A 15,387-nucleotide genomic window follows, 5' to 3' on the forward strand; every position below is an offset into this window, starting at 1 on the left:
GCTCTCGGAGATCCTCCTCCTCCCTGCAGCTTCCCCTGAGAGCAGGTGGCCACAGGCAGAGGGATACAAATTTCGCGCGGGCCCAGCTGAGGTGGGCCGTAAAGAGGGACGGACCGGAAGTGGTGGTTGTCATAGCTACCGAGGTGGACGGCCTCTTCCCCGTCTTATCCTCCTCTCCACACTCCCGCTCTGTTTTTATGAGGCCAGGAAAATAGAACTAGGAAGTGCTGACGTTTTGGGTCCCCCCAAATATAACCAGAGGCTCTAACGAGGGCATCGGCCAGTGATTTGGTGGAGGACCAGACCGGAAATGGTAGTTTCCATGGTAACTCCTGAGCGGGTTGCCTGGGAGATGACCCCTTGCGCTCTCTCTGAATCTGTGCTGTAGCGTCACTTCTAAGGCAGATCTAACTGATCTTCTTGGACTGTCTCCTGCCATGATTCCCGGGAAATACCGCTCTGTTTCTGGCCGGGCTGCGAGCAACGTAGGTTGGGTCTCCTACTTTTTCTTCCCATTCGTAGCGTCCTTTCTGACTGGCGTCTTTGTCCTAGGTGATGGGCTGTATTATTGGGACCAGCACCTCTGAGTCTACGCAAGCTATTGTCTGACCGAGGCTTGACATTCCTGGACTGGACCAAGGCACTTGGAGGGTATTTAATATTGTGTGATGGGTATTCAAAGTCTTGTCCAGGATCTGGGCTTCCCAGAAGGTGGAGCTGGTCTGCTGTGAAAGGCTAAGCTTCATTTAAATTCCTTTAACTGGTCAATTCCTTTTTTTTTTTTTTTTTTAATTAAGAAAATATTAACTGGCACCGCCACCTCCTTCACCGGTCTCACTGAGCTATTGACTTAGACCTGAAATAGCAAGTGTCAAAAGCTTTAGGTGCTAAGTAGAGGGTTAAATTGCTGCAGACATTTTGGAAGATAAATCACAGTGAAACCTTTTAATTCTTAGTTGTGATTTTATTGTTTTCAGCAGATCCCCAGAACATGATAATTTACCAGAAACAAGCAAAAAGCGAGCATTCTGTTTTATTCTAATTTTTTGTTATATCTTTGTGTACTATTTTGGGGAGGTATGTGTGTGTATAAGTTAAGAGCATATTTTATGGTTTAATTTTTACATTGTAGGTGAACTGTGGGCTTCATCTGGTAATTCAAACATCATCGCTTCCTGAAAAAAACAAAGTAAGATTCAAGCAGATTTGTATTTAAATTGAATATAAATTGTTTTATATTCTGCAAAATAGCATGATTTAAAGAGCAGAGTCTAAACTTGAAAATTTAAGTATATTTACTTTGGTCACTAATCTAAAGGTAATTTTTACTTTCTGCCTACACAAAGCCAACTAGTGGTTACCAAAGAAGAGAAGGAAGGGGGAGGGGCAAATTAGGGGTATAAGATTAAGAGATACAAACTACTATGTATAAAATAGCTAAGCAAGAAGGATATATTGTATATCTCAGGGAACTATAACCACTGTTTTGTTATAACTTTTAACGGAGTATAATCTGTAAAAGCACTGAATTGCAATGTCGTACACCTGAAACTAATATAATATTGTAAATCAACTATACATCAATTAAAAAAATCAAACAAAACAAAACCAAAAAAAAACCCACCTCTTTTAAAAACTGAATCTTATTTCATCAGTTACAAGAGGTAAGGTGGGGTTTTTTTGACACCTAAACATTTCTTAAATCAGGACCCTTCTTAAAACTGATGGCACATCATTGTTTAATTGGGGAAGTTTTTCCTTCTTAGTAGTGGGTAAAATAATGGCATGTCTTACTACTGATGGAATCTTATAATAGATAAAATGTGATAATTTGGGGGCACATATCTAACATTCCAGAAAATAATTGATTAGCAGTGGAAATATATTAGGCCAAATGCTATTTCTTTTCCCCAGTTTGCCCATATTCTCCCTGGCATTTCCGTAACTTCTGGCTTTTGATTTGATCTCTGAGATACTCATGTTTTCCCCCCCAGCCCCAACCTCAGCTCTCAGATATACTCACCCACCTCCCACACAACTGTGTTTCAAGACACAACACAAATTTTCCTTCTTTGACCAATTTGGACACCTCCAACTGGCACAACTCAGGTTTTTCCTAAAAAGTTGTTAAATAGGTGTCACTGAAGGAACTCTAAAGTGAAGGGCAGAATTTACAGATAAAAACCTGAGAAGGCTAAGGAGGGGCATGAGGAAGGTGGATGGAAGGACACCATTGGTCAAGGAGGCAGCTGTGGATTACATTATGTATCTGGAAATAAACACTTGGAAAATAGACCATTTGATTATCTTGAATAAATAGTAGTTAGCTAGATTAATTGAAAATATTCTTTATTGTAATTGGACCTAATGGATTCCTTCCAAAGCTTTGCTGATTGATTTCATTGGACAAATCCTATGCCACTATTATACATAGTATGTTTCTAGGAACTATGGCCTCATCCAGATTCTTTCCAAACCACTCATTTTCTCTTGTGTGGACATGTATTCTGAGAAAATACCTTAGCTCATATAGTGCATAAGGATATAATGTAAATGCTATTATAATTTTTATAGTAGCATCAGAAACATCATAATTCTTTTATGATATGTATCTAGGGGTTTTGGTAGCTAATCATGAGAGGTTGTTTTGGTTTTGTTTTTCTCAGTCCTCCTATCAAATAATTTAAAATAAATTTAGAGAAAACCCTTCTTAGAAGGTTTAGATATATAATTTTATTATGTTATAATTGGACTGTTAAAGGAATTCTAATGATAAGACCATTGTGATATTTTTCAACAGAATTTAGTTTCTGTTGTATGTTTTTTGCTTTTCCTTTTGAGAAAATGATTCTTGTAATCACTGAATTGTGGTGAGAGTATGGAGGAATTGCAAGTGGCTCAGACTGGAGCCTGGTTTCATCTGACCTCATGAAACTGACTCTGATTTGTGTGTGGGGGGGGGGTGGTAAAATACACATCACATAAAATTTACCACTTTAACCATTTTAAATTGTACAAATCAGTGGTATTGAGTACATTCACAATGTTGTGCAACCATCACCACTCTCTAGTTTCAGTTTTTATCACCCAAAAGGGAGTCCCTATACCATTAAGCAGTCACTCCCCATTCCACCTTCCCAACCCTCTTGGAAGCCGCAAACCTGCCTTCTGTCTCTATAGATTTTTCTATTCTCAGTATTTCATAAATGGAATCATATAATATGTTACATTTTGTGCCTGGCTTTCTTCGCTTAGCATGATGTTTTCAAGGTTCATCTATGTTGTAACATATATTGGTTATTTTATGTTATTTTATAATTATATTCATTACTTTCTCCAAAAAATTTTTTTTCTTAAATAATGTTTTTTAGGTTGAATTCAAGCTAAATAAAGAAACGCCATCATTCCCTGGTCGACTCTTACAACATGATCTTGAAAGAAACTACTCAAGTAGGCAAGGTATTGTCAGAGAGTAGAGATCAGATATGGTTTATCTTCTTTAAGTAATATTGTTTAATAATGTTGAATTTCTAGATCCAAAGAGACTTGAATTAAAAATGACATCATTCATTGGTTACCAAATTGATTGGGCATTTGTTTAAATCAGAATTGATTTTATATACACAGCATAGTAGATTATTTCTAATACAGGAAAAGCTGTTGTGTTTTAGTTTGGGGTGGGCTCTGCACAAGAGAATGGGAAGGAATCTTCCAAATAATGTCTTAGAACTAGGAAAATAGCTCATTAGTGAGGGTAAGAGTATGGGAACACAGATCTTTAGGGAATAAGGAAACAGTGGAAAGAATGGAAAGTCAGGAGTAGAAAAGAAGCTATCTCTTTCCCTTACTAGCACATATAATTATAGATATTTTATATCAAAGGCCTTAAACTTTTGTGTGCATCCCCCAAGATCTTGTTAGAAATGCAGATTCTTAGTGCTTCCCTTCCCTTGTGCCCGTCCCCATTCTGATTTTGTAGGCCTTGGGTGGGATTTGGAAATGTGCGTTTTAGTAATGCCTCAAGTGATTCTGATGTATGTGGTTTGTGGACCACCTTTTGAAACACAGCCTCATATGATCTGGTTATATTTCTGAAATGTATTTTTCAATTCAAGGAGAAATTTTCTTTGGAACATTTGAGTTGTTACTTGGTTGCCGACAACTGTTAGCTATCTGTAATGTGCTAGTGTTAAGCACTACAGAATCCTTACATACAGTACTATCCCCATCTCCTAGGAGTTTATATGAGAGGGCTGATGAGTATAGCCTCTCTAGATTGTTTATCTCACTACTGCATGAACATGTGGCGATTTTGAATATTTTATTAGTTTTCTTTTTTTGTTTTGTAACTTCTGGACTTTCGTCTTGGGCCCATCTAATTTGACATGACTTTTCTCTTTCCTATATCCTACACTCTTGTCTTGGTCAATTGCTGGACATGACATCAACCTAACTGCTGTTCCACAATGTAGGAAGCATGTGTCTTGCCTTTTTTGGTTCGATTCAGTATGTATCTACTAAGTGTGTACTGTGTGCCAGACACTGTATTAGGCACAGAGCTATAAATGTGAACCTGAAAATTCTCAAGTAGGAATTTTTTTTATGTTTGCATTGTGAATTTCCTTCACATTTTTGATAATAAATCTTGAATTTGTTTTCTAAAACTTAAATACTTTTCCCAAGGTATTCTTGAGTTAGAGGAGGAAGTTGGTAGACAGATTTGTGTATGTCTGGCTAGGTAAGTTTATTTAAGTGTTAAAGTATTGCTAGATATTTGCTAATGAGGAAATAGTATGGCGGCACTGAATTTTGTGAACCTGAAAGATGAATAAACTCGTGTACATAAATAATGACCCATAAAATACAGATTAATTCTTTAGGGAAAAATAAACCTATTTTTTACATTAAAAGATTTTATTCAAATTCATTCTCTGTGACATTTGTACCTGATTGTTTCGAAATGTGCCTCCTCCATAGTTCCAGGCAGTTTCATGCAAAGAAGGCCACACAGTGTGTAGCTGTTTTCTTGACTTTTGTACTCACCGTTCTTCCTCCAAAGGCACAAAACTTTGGAAAAATTATAAGTAGCAGTTTATCAGGAAAAGTTGGGGAATCTCTATCTAATAGAATGCATCCTGATACCCAATTATTATAATTAATTTCACCTCATTCTTATTTTTTTCTATTTTTCAAAATTAATTGGACATATATAATCGCCCCTCACCATAAATTAACCAGTGGTACTCTCAGTCCAAAGTAAAGAAACTCTATGTTTTAGTTAGGCTACTTAGTCTAAAACTTGGTATGTGATTTTTTTAGGCTTTTTATATTAATGTTAAGAGTTAACCCCTGTATCCTTGAGATTTTGTAAGAGCCAGGGACCGCTATACAGTAAAATCTCAGTTAACCAGACCTTAATTGATTAAATCCCTTAATTAAGAATTCTAAAATATGTATATAGAGAGGAAGAGGCAGTGCTTGACTCTTAAGGTCATGATAAATCATGAAAAATATAGAAACAGGATTTTTGTTACCAAAACAATCTCAAAGGTAAGGCTGAGTGGACACATATATGACCATGTACTGTATTATCCAGCCAGCCAGCCAGCCAGCCTTCTGTCCATCCCACTGCCCATCTGTCCATCCATCTTTCCATCCATCCACTCACCCATCCATCCATCCATGTATCCAGGGTGCAGTGCAATGAAGACTCTTACCAAACATAGACCATTATGCCTCTAAACACTTTGAGATCCTAATTATGAAAGAATTCATTCAGCATTTTTGTACTAAAATGCAAGAATATCTGATTTTCTTTTTTAACGGAAATAATATATGTAAAATGGATTTCTGATTTACTCTTAATAATGGAAAATCAGTTAGTTAATTTACTGATTGCCTAGTGAATTTAGATTCTACAAAGAATATAAAGAATGTAAAATGAGCTCCATTTCTCAAGGAGCTTATAAATTTAATTGGGAAGACAAAAGCTACATATCTGGTGAATTAAATAGTGATATATGAAATCACCAATAACAGGAAATGCTTCAATTAAAATTTTGCCACATAGTAGTGCAGTTTATATGCAGGATGAAACATTCCACATATAATGTGGGTGTTTGATACACCCATATTTGTATATATATGTGGGTGTTTATATATCCACATAAAAATGTGAATGTTTCAATTGCAGATCACTCTGGTTCCCAGTCATTTAGAGCAGCGCTCCCCAACCTTTCTGGCACCAGGGACCAGTTTTGTGGAAGACAATTTTTCCGCGGCCGGGGTCGGGGGTCGGGGCATGGTTCAGGTGGTAACGGAAGCAGTGGTTCACGTGGTAATGCGAGCTTTGCTCTCTTGCCCACTGCTCACCTCCTGCTGTGCGGCCCAGTTCCTAACAATTGAGGGTTGGGGACCCCTGATTTAGATTATCTTGCTTGTGGATTTTAAGGCCTTTCTATCTAATCATTCTCATATCCTGCTATTTATTGTATGATGTATTTCATACTGATCGTGATAGTAAGCTCATCACGCAGATAGTAATTTTGACTTCTGTGTATGATAAGAGCTGAAAAGTGTGAGGATGAACTTCCTTTATTCACTGAAGTAATTGGTGAGATTTACTCCTTGATTATTGCCTCTATATCCCAAGTCTTATTAAATTTAAATCTGCCTTCTAAATTGAGGAATGGCTTGAAGCCTTAAGAAAATAATTTTAAAAACCTAACTCTGATGCTAACAAGGGAAATCAAGGTTGTCTATTGTTTGGAGTTTTTCCTTTATCATATTTAGCTGACCAGTTAATCCTTAATCAGTTTATCCTTACACTGGGTTTTGTTCTTTTAACCATCCAATTTTTGATTTCCAAATCAGTTTACTGACTCATGGTTGCTTGGGTACCTTGCTAGCAACTGGTCATGTCACAAGACCAGTTCATTTATGAACATGATCTCAATCCTGAATGCTTGTACTCTAGAACATCATTATTAGTTATCTGATATTTCATGATATTCAGAAAAGTGGGATGTGAGCACTGATTATTTTGTTCAAGAAGCGAGGTATGTGATACTTTGGTTTGTATCTTGCATACCTGGAGAAGTTAGTAAATACCACTGCTTTACAGTTCTTTAGTATGATATATATGGAACTTGATTTTAAGATGGCTTCCCAAAGAATATGTTAGCTTCCTATATTTGGGTTCATCTTTTTGCTTTATTGGTCAGTTTAAGCAGTAGAATTCTGTGGTACCTTAAGTTCTATTTTACTGCTTATCACTCCCATCAGCATCGATTGCTGCTTTTAGGAAATTTTCTCTTTGTAGAAGGAAATAGAGTTGATTTCTTCTGGTGTTCAAACTGGTACCTTTGACCCATTGCTCAAGTCTTACTTCATTTACGGAACGTCCCAGCATCTTTTATTAACTATTCTACATTCTTCTAGGTCTTTAGAATATATCTTAATATCCACCTCCCCCAAAACTCATCTGTGACCATCTTCTTTAAGTAAAAAATAACCAGACACATTTATGTGTGAAATTATAAATATATATTGTTTTTTTTATTCTGCATTTTGTGTATGTTGTTCTGTACAGTTTATTAATTTCATATGTGTTTGTCCACTAGATTGAAAGCTACTTAATGGCAGGGACAACATCTAGCCAACAACCTATAAACCTCATAGGGGTGTCACATACCTTGTGGACCCTAACTACAAGTGTACAAGATTTATTGACATCCACTTTGGTCTCTGCAATATCCTCCACCAATAGTAGCTGAACATACAAAGAAAAATGGATGATGCGAGGTTTACATTTGTTATCCAAAACTACTTTCTCTGTATTTCCTGTAGCAAAGTCATGTATTGTGTAGCTTTGTGATAAATTTTTCGATATTTTGAAGGAGATGGAAGAGTAATAAGCCCTTCACCTCATAATAAATCATCCTGCATCTCATCCACAACAAATGTGGCAGAATTATGTGGGCTGGAAATGAAAACTACCATGAGCTCCTTATCAGCATTTGGAGATTCTTCCATTCAGACACCTTCAAAGTCCAGAATCCGGCCGGGCTGTCATAGTGCTGGCCCAAATGTATCTGGTAATGAGGGACTATCATCTCAGTTGTAAGAGAGTTAAAATTTAGTATTAGGAGTCAGGATTATAAAGGGATAAAGATAGCACTAGCGTAGTTCTATACTTTCAACCAATCTATAAGGCAAGGGAAAAATTATTTGGTATACACGGAACACATAGTTTTGGTTTGAGGAGGAAAGAAACGAGCTCAAGTTTAGTAACTAATTTCAAATATGGAGAGCTATGGAAGCTATATTTTCTAGAAAGGATATTTGTAGGTGCCGGAGTTCTCCAAATATAAGGTGACTATAGTTTCAAGATTTTAAAGCTTTTTCTTAATCAAGTAATTTGTATATCATTTTCAATAGGTGATCATATTAATTTGGTGAGCTCATCAATGCCATCATTTCCCATTCTCCAACGTTCTTCTGAAGAGAAAATTCTTTACTCAGACAGGTTGACCCTAGAAAGGTGAGGACAACTTACTTTTTTGACTAGATAATTTATAGACATGGTACAAGATTTGAAAGGTACAAAAGTCTCTCTCTCTCCTCTTATTTTCCTGCTATTTAATTCTCCTACCTAGGTATAATCACTGTTACCAGTTTTAAAATTTATTCTTCCAAGGGTATGTGGAGAAATTTTATATCTATATAATGTAAACGAGCTTGACTATACTCTAAAACAGTACTATAGATAAAACTTCAAAATATAGTCCTCACATGGGCTTCTCTGCCCTATCCAGTTGAGTTCCCTTTACCTCACTGGCTCACAGCCGCCTAATCTCTCCTTCACTCACCCTGCTACAGCCATACCTGCCTCCTTGTTGCTCCTTGAATACACCAAGCATGCTTAAACCTTAGGCCTTTTGCATTTGCTGTTCTCTCTGCCTGGAATGCTGTTCCACCACATATCTGTAGACTCACTGTCTTTACCTCCTTCAGATCTTTACTCAAGTGTCATCACCTAGGGATAGCCTTCCCTGGCCACCCTCTCCAAAGCTGTAACTCCTTCGACCCTGACTGTCCCCAGCCCCTTTCTCTGCTTTATTTTCCTTCTTAGCACTTATCACCCTCTAACATATTAAATATTTAACTTATTAAGTTTATTGTTTGTCTCCTCCCACTAGAATATAAGCTCCACAGACACTGGGAGTTTTGTTGAGTTCTGTATTTCCAACACCTAGAACAGAGCCTGGGACAAAATAAACTCTCAAAAAATTCTGAATGCATAAGTATGTTTAGGACTTGATCCCCATCTTTAAATCTAGGAAAGTATCAGCAGTAGAATGGTGGATGAAGGATTTCAACCTTACCTTAGCACTATGACCAGCAGGGAAACTATCTCTGCTGTGCATACCTTTAGCTTAGCAGTGCATATCTAACAGCAAATGGTTAAGCAAACTTCCCAGCTTAGCAATGCCTGAGCAGTGGCTTGATGGCAAATGCACTTCTCTGGTTATGTGACATGGTTCTTTGAATCATCTCAACCTCTATTGCAGAAGGCAATTACATTGAGTGTTTTATGATGTTAAGTTAATTTTATGTGAAATAATTAATGTTGGAGTTTTTTTTAATGCAATGAGAACTAGACTTAATTTTAATAATTACCCTGGCCAAAGTATATTGACTTTTATATGAGTGAATTACACTTAGATCTAGAATGCTTAGTTCATGGAGGCAAGAAGTGGTTCTATTTATCTTTTTCTCCTCACAGCATGGGAGCATGAAGATACTACTATTAATATTTGTAAGAGGAGGCGGACTGCTAAATCAGAACCTTATTAACTTTAAAAAATGTTTTCTAGGCAAAAGCTGACCGTATGTCCTATCATCGATGGGGAAGAACACCTTCGTCTGTTGAACTTTCAACACAATTTTATAACTCGGATCCAAAATATTTCTAATCTGCAGAGGCTAATATTCTTGGATTTATATGATAACCAGATTGAAGAAATTAGTGGGCTTTCTACTCTGAGATCCCTCCGTGTCCTTCTGTTGGGGAAAAACAGGTAATCTTTGCAGATCAGTTTTTGTTTGTTATACTTAGGACTAACGTTGAATCCTATGGTGTTTAGATGGGAACTCAAAATTGAATCATACTTAAGAAACTAATAGACTAAAATTTTTGAAAAATTATTTAAATGGATTAAGATTCAGTCATAATTTGTTTTATGAGATTCAGTCTGACAATTATTCAAACCAAGTAACATTTATTAAGTGCATATTTTATTATTTCTGTTGCTTTCCAGTGCCGTATCTTATGCGGAAGTAAATAGCAGACTTTGGCCTTTATGTTTTTTTTTTAATTAATTATTTTATTTATTTATTATTTTTGGCTGCGTGGGGTCTTTTGTTGCTGCACGTGGGCTTTCTCTAGTTGTGGTGAGCGGGGGCTACTCTTCACTGCAGTGCATGGGCTTCTCATTGCAGTGGCTTCTCTCGTTGCGGAGCACGGGCTCTAGCGCACAAGCTTCAGTAGTTAGTGGCACAGGCCTTTATGTTTTATTAGGTTATATTTTAAACGTGTATTCACATTAGGATTATGTGTTTCATTTGTGATTCTTTTCAGTGCTTGACTGAGGGTAGACATTTGATACTTTGTGATTGTCGAATTATAGTCAGTCATCTGTATCCAGTTTCTCATCCACGGATTCAACCGAGGATCAAAAATACTTGAAAAAAAATCTTCCAGAAAGTTCCAAAAAGCAAAGCTTGAATTTGCCATGCTCCTGGAAACTATTTATATAGCATTTACACTGTAGTACATATTATGAGTAGTCTAGAGATGATTTAAAGTCTGCATATACTCTGCCATTTCACATAGGGGACTTGAGCATCTGCAGATTTTGATATCCATGGGGATCCAAGAACCAATACCCTGCTGATACCCAGTGACAACTATCCTGATTGATTGTTGTTCAGATGATATTCTCAGTGTGTATTTGATATTACATCCTATATCAACTTCCCCAGTTCCTTTTATAAGGCTCTATTGTGTAGTGCAGCTACATAATTCCTCACTAATTTCTTTGGGATTTGTTCAAGACTTTTCTTTCCGTTCTTTTTTACTAGATAGCTTTTGCAATGCCTACAAAGAAAGGCTGTTTAGCAAAATCCAAGAATGATTTTTATATTATCATGAAGTTTAGATATAGCATCATACCTAAACTTGGATCCTTTCCTCGCTATTTCCCCCGCCACAGCATGGACCTTGAATTACCTCTTTATTCTTGCTGGCCAATGGTAATATAAGATACTTTTTCCAAGATCATGTCCCAGCGTTCTAGGCTCTTGTCTCTTTTCTGCGGTTTCCTGAAAGTTCCCATCAGTGTAGTTTATCATCTACAGTTGGTTCAAGTGTTAAACTAAGCATTATGGTAGCATGAGGGAATTGAGAGTAATTTTAGGATCATTGAGTATTAGAGTTTGGAGTGACCTCAGAGATCAGCTCTCTTATTTACAGATGAAGAAATGGAGATGTAAATTGACTTTTACGAGGTTAGATATGTCCAAACTATACACACTAGGATTATGCCACCAGAGCATTCACTCAGTAAAGTGAGGAGTAAACTTTTCGTACAATTAAGGCATTTCCTTCTAGGTGCTCCCGGTCATCTCTCCCGGAGACTTCTTTACTAGTTTCTGATCCTTGGAGTTTCTGATTTGTTTGTCTAGCTTCCATTTATTCTTTAGTATCATGGCTTTTAGGTCCTTCTTTTAGTCCTTGAGTAAGTAGTTTTTTGATTGTTTTTGTTTTCTTCCAGTTTTCTTGAGATATAATTGACATATAGCACTGTATAAGTTTAAAGTATACAGCATAATGATTTGACTTACATACATCATGAAGTGATTATCACAATAAGTTCAGTGAACATCACCATCTTATATAGTTACAAAATTAAACAAATAGAAAAAAATGTTTTTTCTCGTGATGAGAACTCTTAGGATTTACTTTCTTAACAACTTTCATATATAACATACAGCAGTGTTCATTATATTTATTATGTTGTACATTATATCCCTAGGACTTATTTATCTCATAACTGGAGTTTTGTATCTTTTGACTGCCTTCATCCAATTCCCCTTCCTCTCACCCATCCCCTGCCTCTGGTAGCCACAAATTTGATTTCTTTCTCTGACTTTGTTTTTGAAGTATAATCAACCTCCAACACTATGTTAGTTCCTGTTACACAACATAGTGATTCGATACTTCTATACATTTCAAAGTGATCACCATGATGATAAGTCTAGTTACCATCTCTCATCATACAAAGATATTACATAATTGTTGACTATATTCCTCACGCTGTATATTTCATACCCATGACTCATTTATTTTGCAACTGGAAGTTTTTGCCTCTTAATCTCCCTCACCTATTGCTTTCCTCCCTACCCCATCCCCTCTGGCAACCACCTGTTTGTTCTCTATATCTATAAATGTTTCTGTTTTGTTGTGTTTTTTATTTTCCATATATAAGTGAAATCATACGGTATTTTGTCTTTCTCTGTCTGATGTATTTCACTTAGCATAATACCCTCTAGGTCCATCCATGTTGTTGCAAATGGTAAGATTTCACCCTTTTTTATGGCTGAGTAATATTTATATATATACAACAACATCTTCATCCATTCATCTATTGATGGGCACTTGGGTTGCTCCATATAGTGGCTATTGTAAATAATGCTGCAATAAACATAGGGGTGCACATATATTTTCTAATTAGTGTTTTTCTTTTCTTCAGATATATACCCAGGAGTGGAATTGCTGGATCATATGGTAGTTCCATTTTTAATTTTTTGAGGAGTTTCCATAATGTTTTCCATAGTGGCTGCACTAATTTACATTCCCATCAACAGTGCATGAGGGTTCCCTTTTCTCCCCATTCCTGCTTCTTCTTTTCAGCTTCTCTGTCTTCTTGGAAATAACGTTTTAAGTTTGTTTTTGTTTTGTTTTGTTTTGTTTTTTAGTAATGTGTGCCTTGAAGACACCAGTCTATCTTTCTTTTTCTACTCCTCCATCTTTTTTAAAATTTAATTTTATTTTTAATTTTTATTTTATTTATTTATTTATTTATTTTTGTGGTTATGTCGCACAGCTTGTGGGATCTTAGTTCCCCAACCTGGGATTGAACCCGGGTCCTCAGCAGTGAAAGTGCAGAGTCCTAACCACTGGACTGCCAGGGAACTCCCCTCTTTTTGTTTGTTTGCTTTTCGTTCACATTTTATTTTATTTTTTACATGAAGAAAATCGCTGTTTTATTTTATTTTTTACATAAAGAAAATAGAACTGTTAGTGTTCTTGAATAAAAAAGAAAATGAGTCAGAAGACTACTTTCCACACTGTCCACATTGCATATTTCTGAAGTATCAGTACAATGCAAATCTGATCCCTAAAACATGTGCCTACTGCTCTCCAGCCAGCTGACTTTGTCACAGCAAGGGGCCTGTGAGCCTTGAAGATGCAAATCTATGGTAAGGCAGTACTTTAGTGAATATTAGGCAAACCTGGCTGAGGAATGCTAGAGAAGAGAGAAGTACATTTGCCACCCCTTGCCACAAACACCCCTTGTGTTTGTCTTGGATGACTTGTTGCCCCCGACTGGTTAAATCCAGAAAGCACTGTAGTCTTTTAGTCCAAGGCAATGGAACCACATATGAAAATCCAACGCAACCATATGCCTTTAAATTCAAGCAGATCCAACAAAGATTTCTGCTCAGAAGCTAGAAAGATCCTGCTCAGATTCTGTATGTGAAGTTTACATTGCTACCAAAGAACTCCCAACCCCTCTGTACCACTTTGCTGTTGAAGTTCTTACCATCTAACTCTTCTGTTTTCTGTATCCCCTGTTTATCCTTGTGAGATCTTCTGGTACCCTGATCATCACAGGCTAATGAATAGAACTTGTCTGGATTTTCTTCTGATCACCCAGGACTATAGATAACAGAATTCTCCACCAGATGCTGGGATTCCATATTCCCTTCCTTTTGATTTCTTGAAGGTTTCCACTTAAGGATTTGTCTTTGACACCTGAAAAGCCAGGCCCTGTATAGATCCTGTGGTGGGGTCCTTATTCTGGCATCAATCACATAATGTGGCCTGCAGAGACAAGCTGTGATATATCCCTAGATGTCTGTATCTGCTGAGTGATGAGTGAGACTTGTCTTTTTCTAGTTCAGTTCTGTTTAATGGGGGAACTTTTAAAATTTAAAACCTTTCAGGTCACATTGGTATCAATGTAAAAATCTTAAGCTATTTAGGAACTGACTAGGATTCTGCGAATTCCTCATATCAATAATTAATCTGACCAGTAACCTCCTAGGTCAACTGATGCCTTCATCTGCCTCTGAATTCCTTAGAATTAGATTTGTTTTTATGTTACTTCAGGTACTGGGGGGTAGGGAAAGAATCTATGGCAAAGGCAGTTCATGAGAACAAGAGAGCAAGATATTTGGCTGGTCTTGGGTTTAACCGACTGAGCAACTTGTCTATTTTTCTTCCTATTCACCTGGGCAATCAGAATCAAAAGTGAGAGTCATAAAGCCACTATGTGTCAAAGCTAAGATAATGCTTGAAGTCACAACAGATAGTGACTGTTTTACTGGATAGCTTAACAGTATGTGTGGCCCTGGTGGAATGCTTTGAGAAGACATATTACACATGAAGGTTTCTGTGATTGAAGTGCCTTAAATGTGCCCAGAGTTTCTGATAAATACAGAAACAGGTTACATTCATCCTCCAAATCAGAGAAACTTGGACTGAGACAATCTCCATATCTTATGTATAATTTTGAAAATATTAAAAATATAATTCTCAGACCAATAGATGGTAACTACAGGCCAAAGTTTTAATTAACTCAATAGTGAGGGAACCGGTGGGATGACAAAGCTGGTTCAAAGGAGGATAAGAGACACTGATATATAGTCAATGAAAAATAAATAATGCTGGAATAAGATTAAGTTATTGAACAGGTTAATATCCTACAAAGCACTAAACTCATAGCCCTATGGGTTATCTTTTCTATTAGACAGAACAAACTACATTCCTACTTGGCAAAAATTATCATTACATCTTATTAGTTTTCCACAATTTAGTATGTAATGTTACAGAGTTTGGGCTCTAGTTAGTTGTAAACAGTCAGATGATCCTTAGGTAGGTTTGTTGATAGTGCTCTGATAGGACATTGAAAGGACATGCAGTCATCCCTTTGCCTAATTTCCAAGTTTTGGTTATCAACACTTGAGTACACCCTTCATTCTATAATCACGTATCACAGTTTTACAAAACTGTTTTTTATACTATGTGTTTTTTACTTG

The 15,387-nt window shown here is 36.7% G+C and overlaps 1 protein-coding gene across 6 annotated transcripts in view; it reads left to right on the plus strand.

Annotated features, from left to right (window-relative positions):
* Window positions 1-123: 123 nt before the first annotated feature.
* Window positions 124-15,387, plus strand: part of LRRC49 (leucine rich repeat containing 49) — a 127,366-nt gene continuing 112,102 nt past the window's right edge. Inside the window, exons 1-6 of one of the 6 annotated variants that reach the window (XM_082383572.1) lie at window positions 124-485; window positions 1,133-1,189; window positions 3,372-3,472; window positions 7,903-8,096; window positions 8,440-8,542; window positions 9,879-10,082. In XM_082383572.1, the coding sequence (XP_082239698.1) occupies window positions 438-485; window positions 1,133-1,189; window positions 3,372-3,472; window positions 7,903-8,096; window positions 8,440-8,542; window positions 9,879-10,082 (707 nt within the window). In that variant the 5' untranslated portion in view covers window positions 124-437. The other 5 variants (XM_082383567.1, XM_082383568.1, XM_082383569.1 and 2 more) reach the window with 5 other exon arrangements.

The sequence above is a fragment of the Balaenoptera borealis genome (assembly GCF_965194805.1).
Source record: "Balaenoptera borealis genome assembly, chromosome: 3".
NCBI lineage: Eukaryota > Metazoa > Chordata > Mammalia > Artiodactyla > Balaenopteridae > Balaenoptera > Balaenoptera borealis.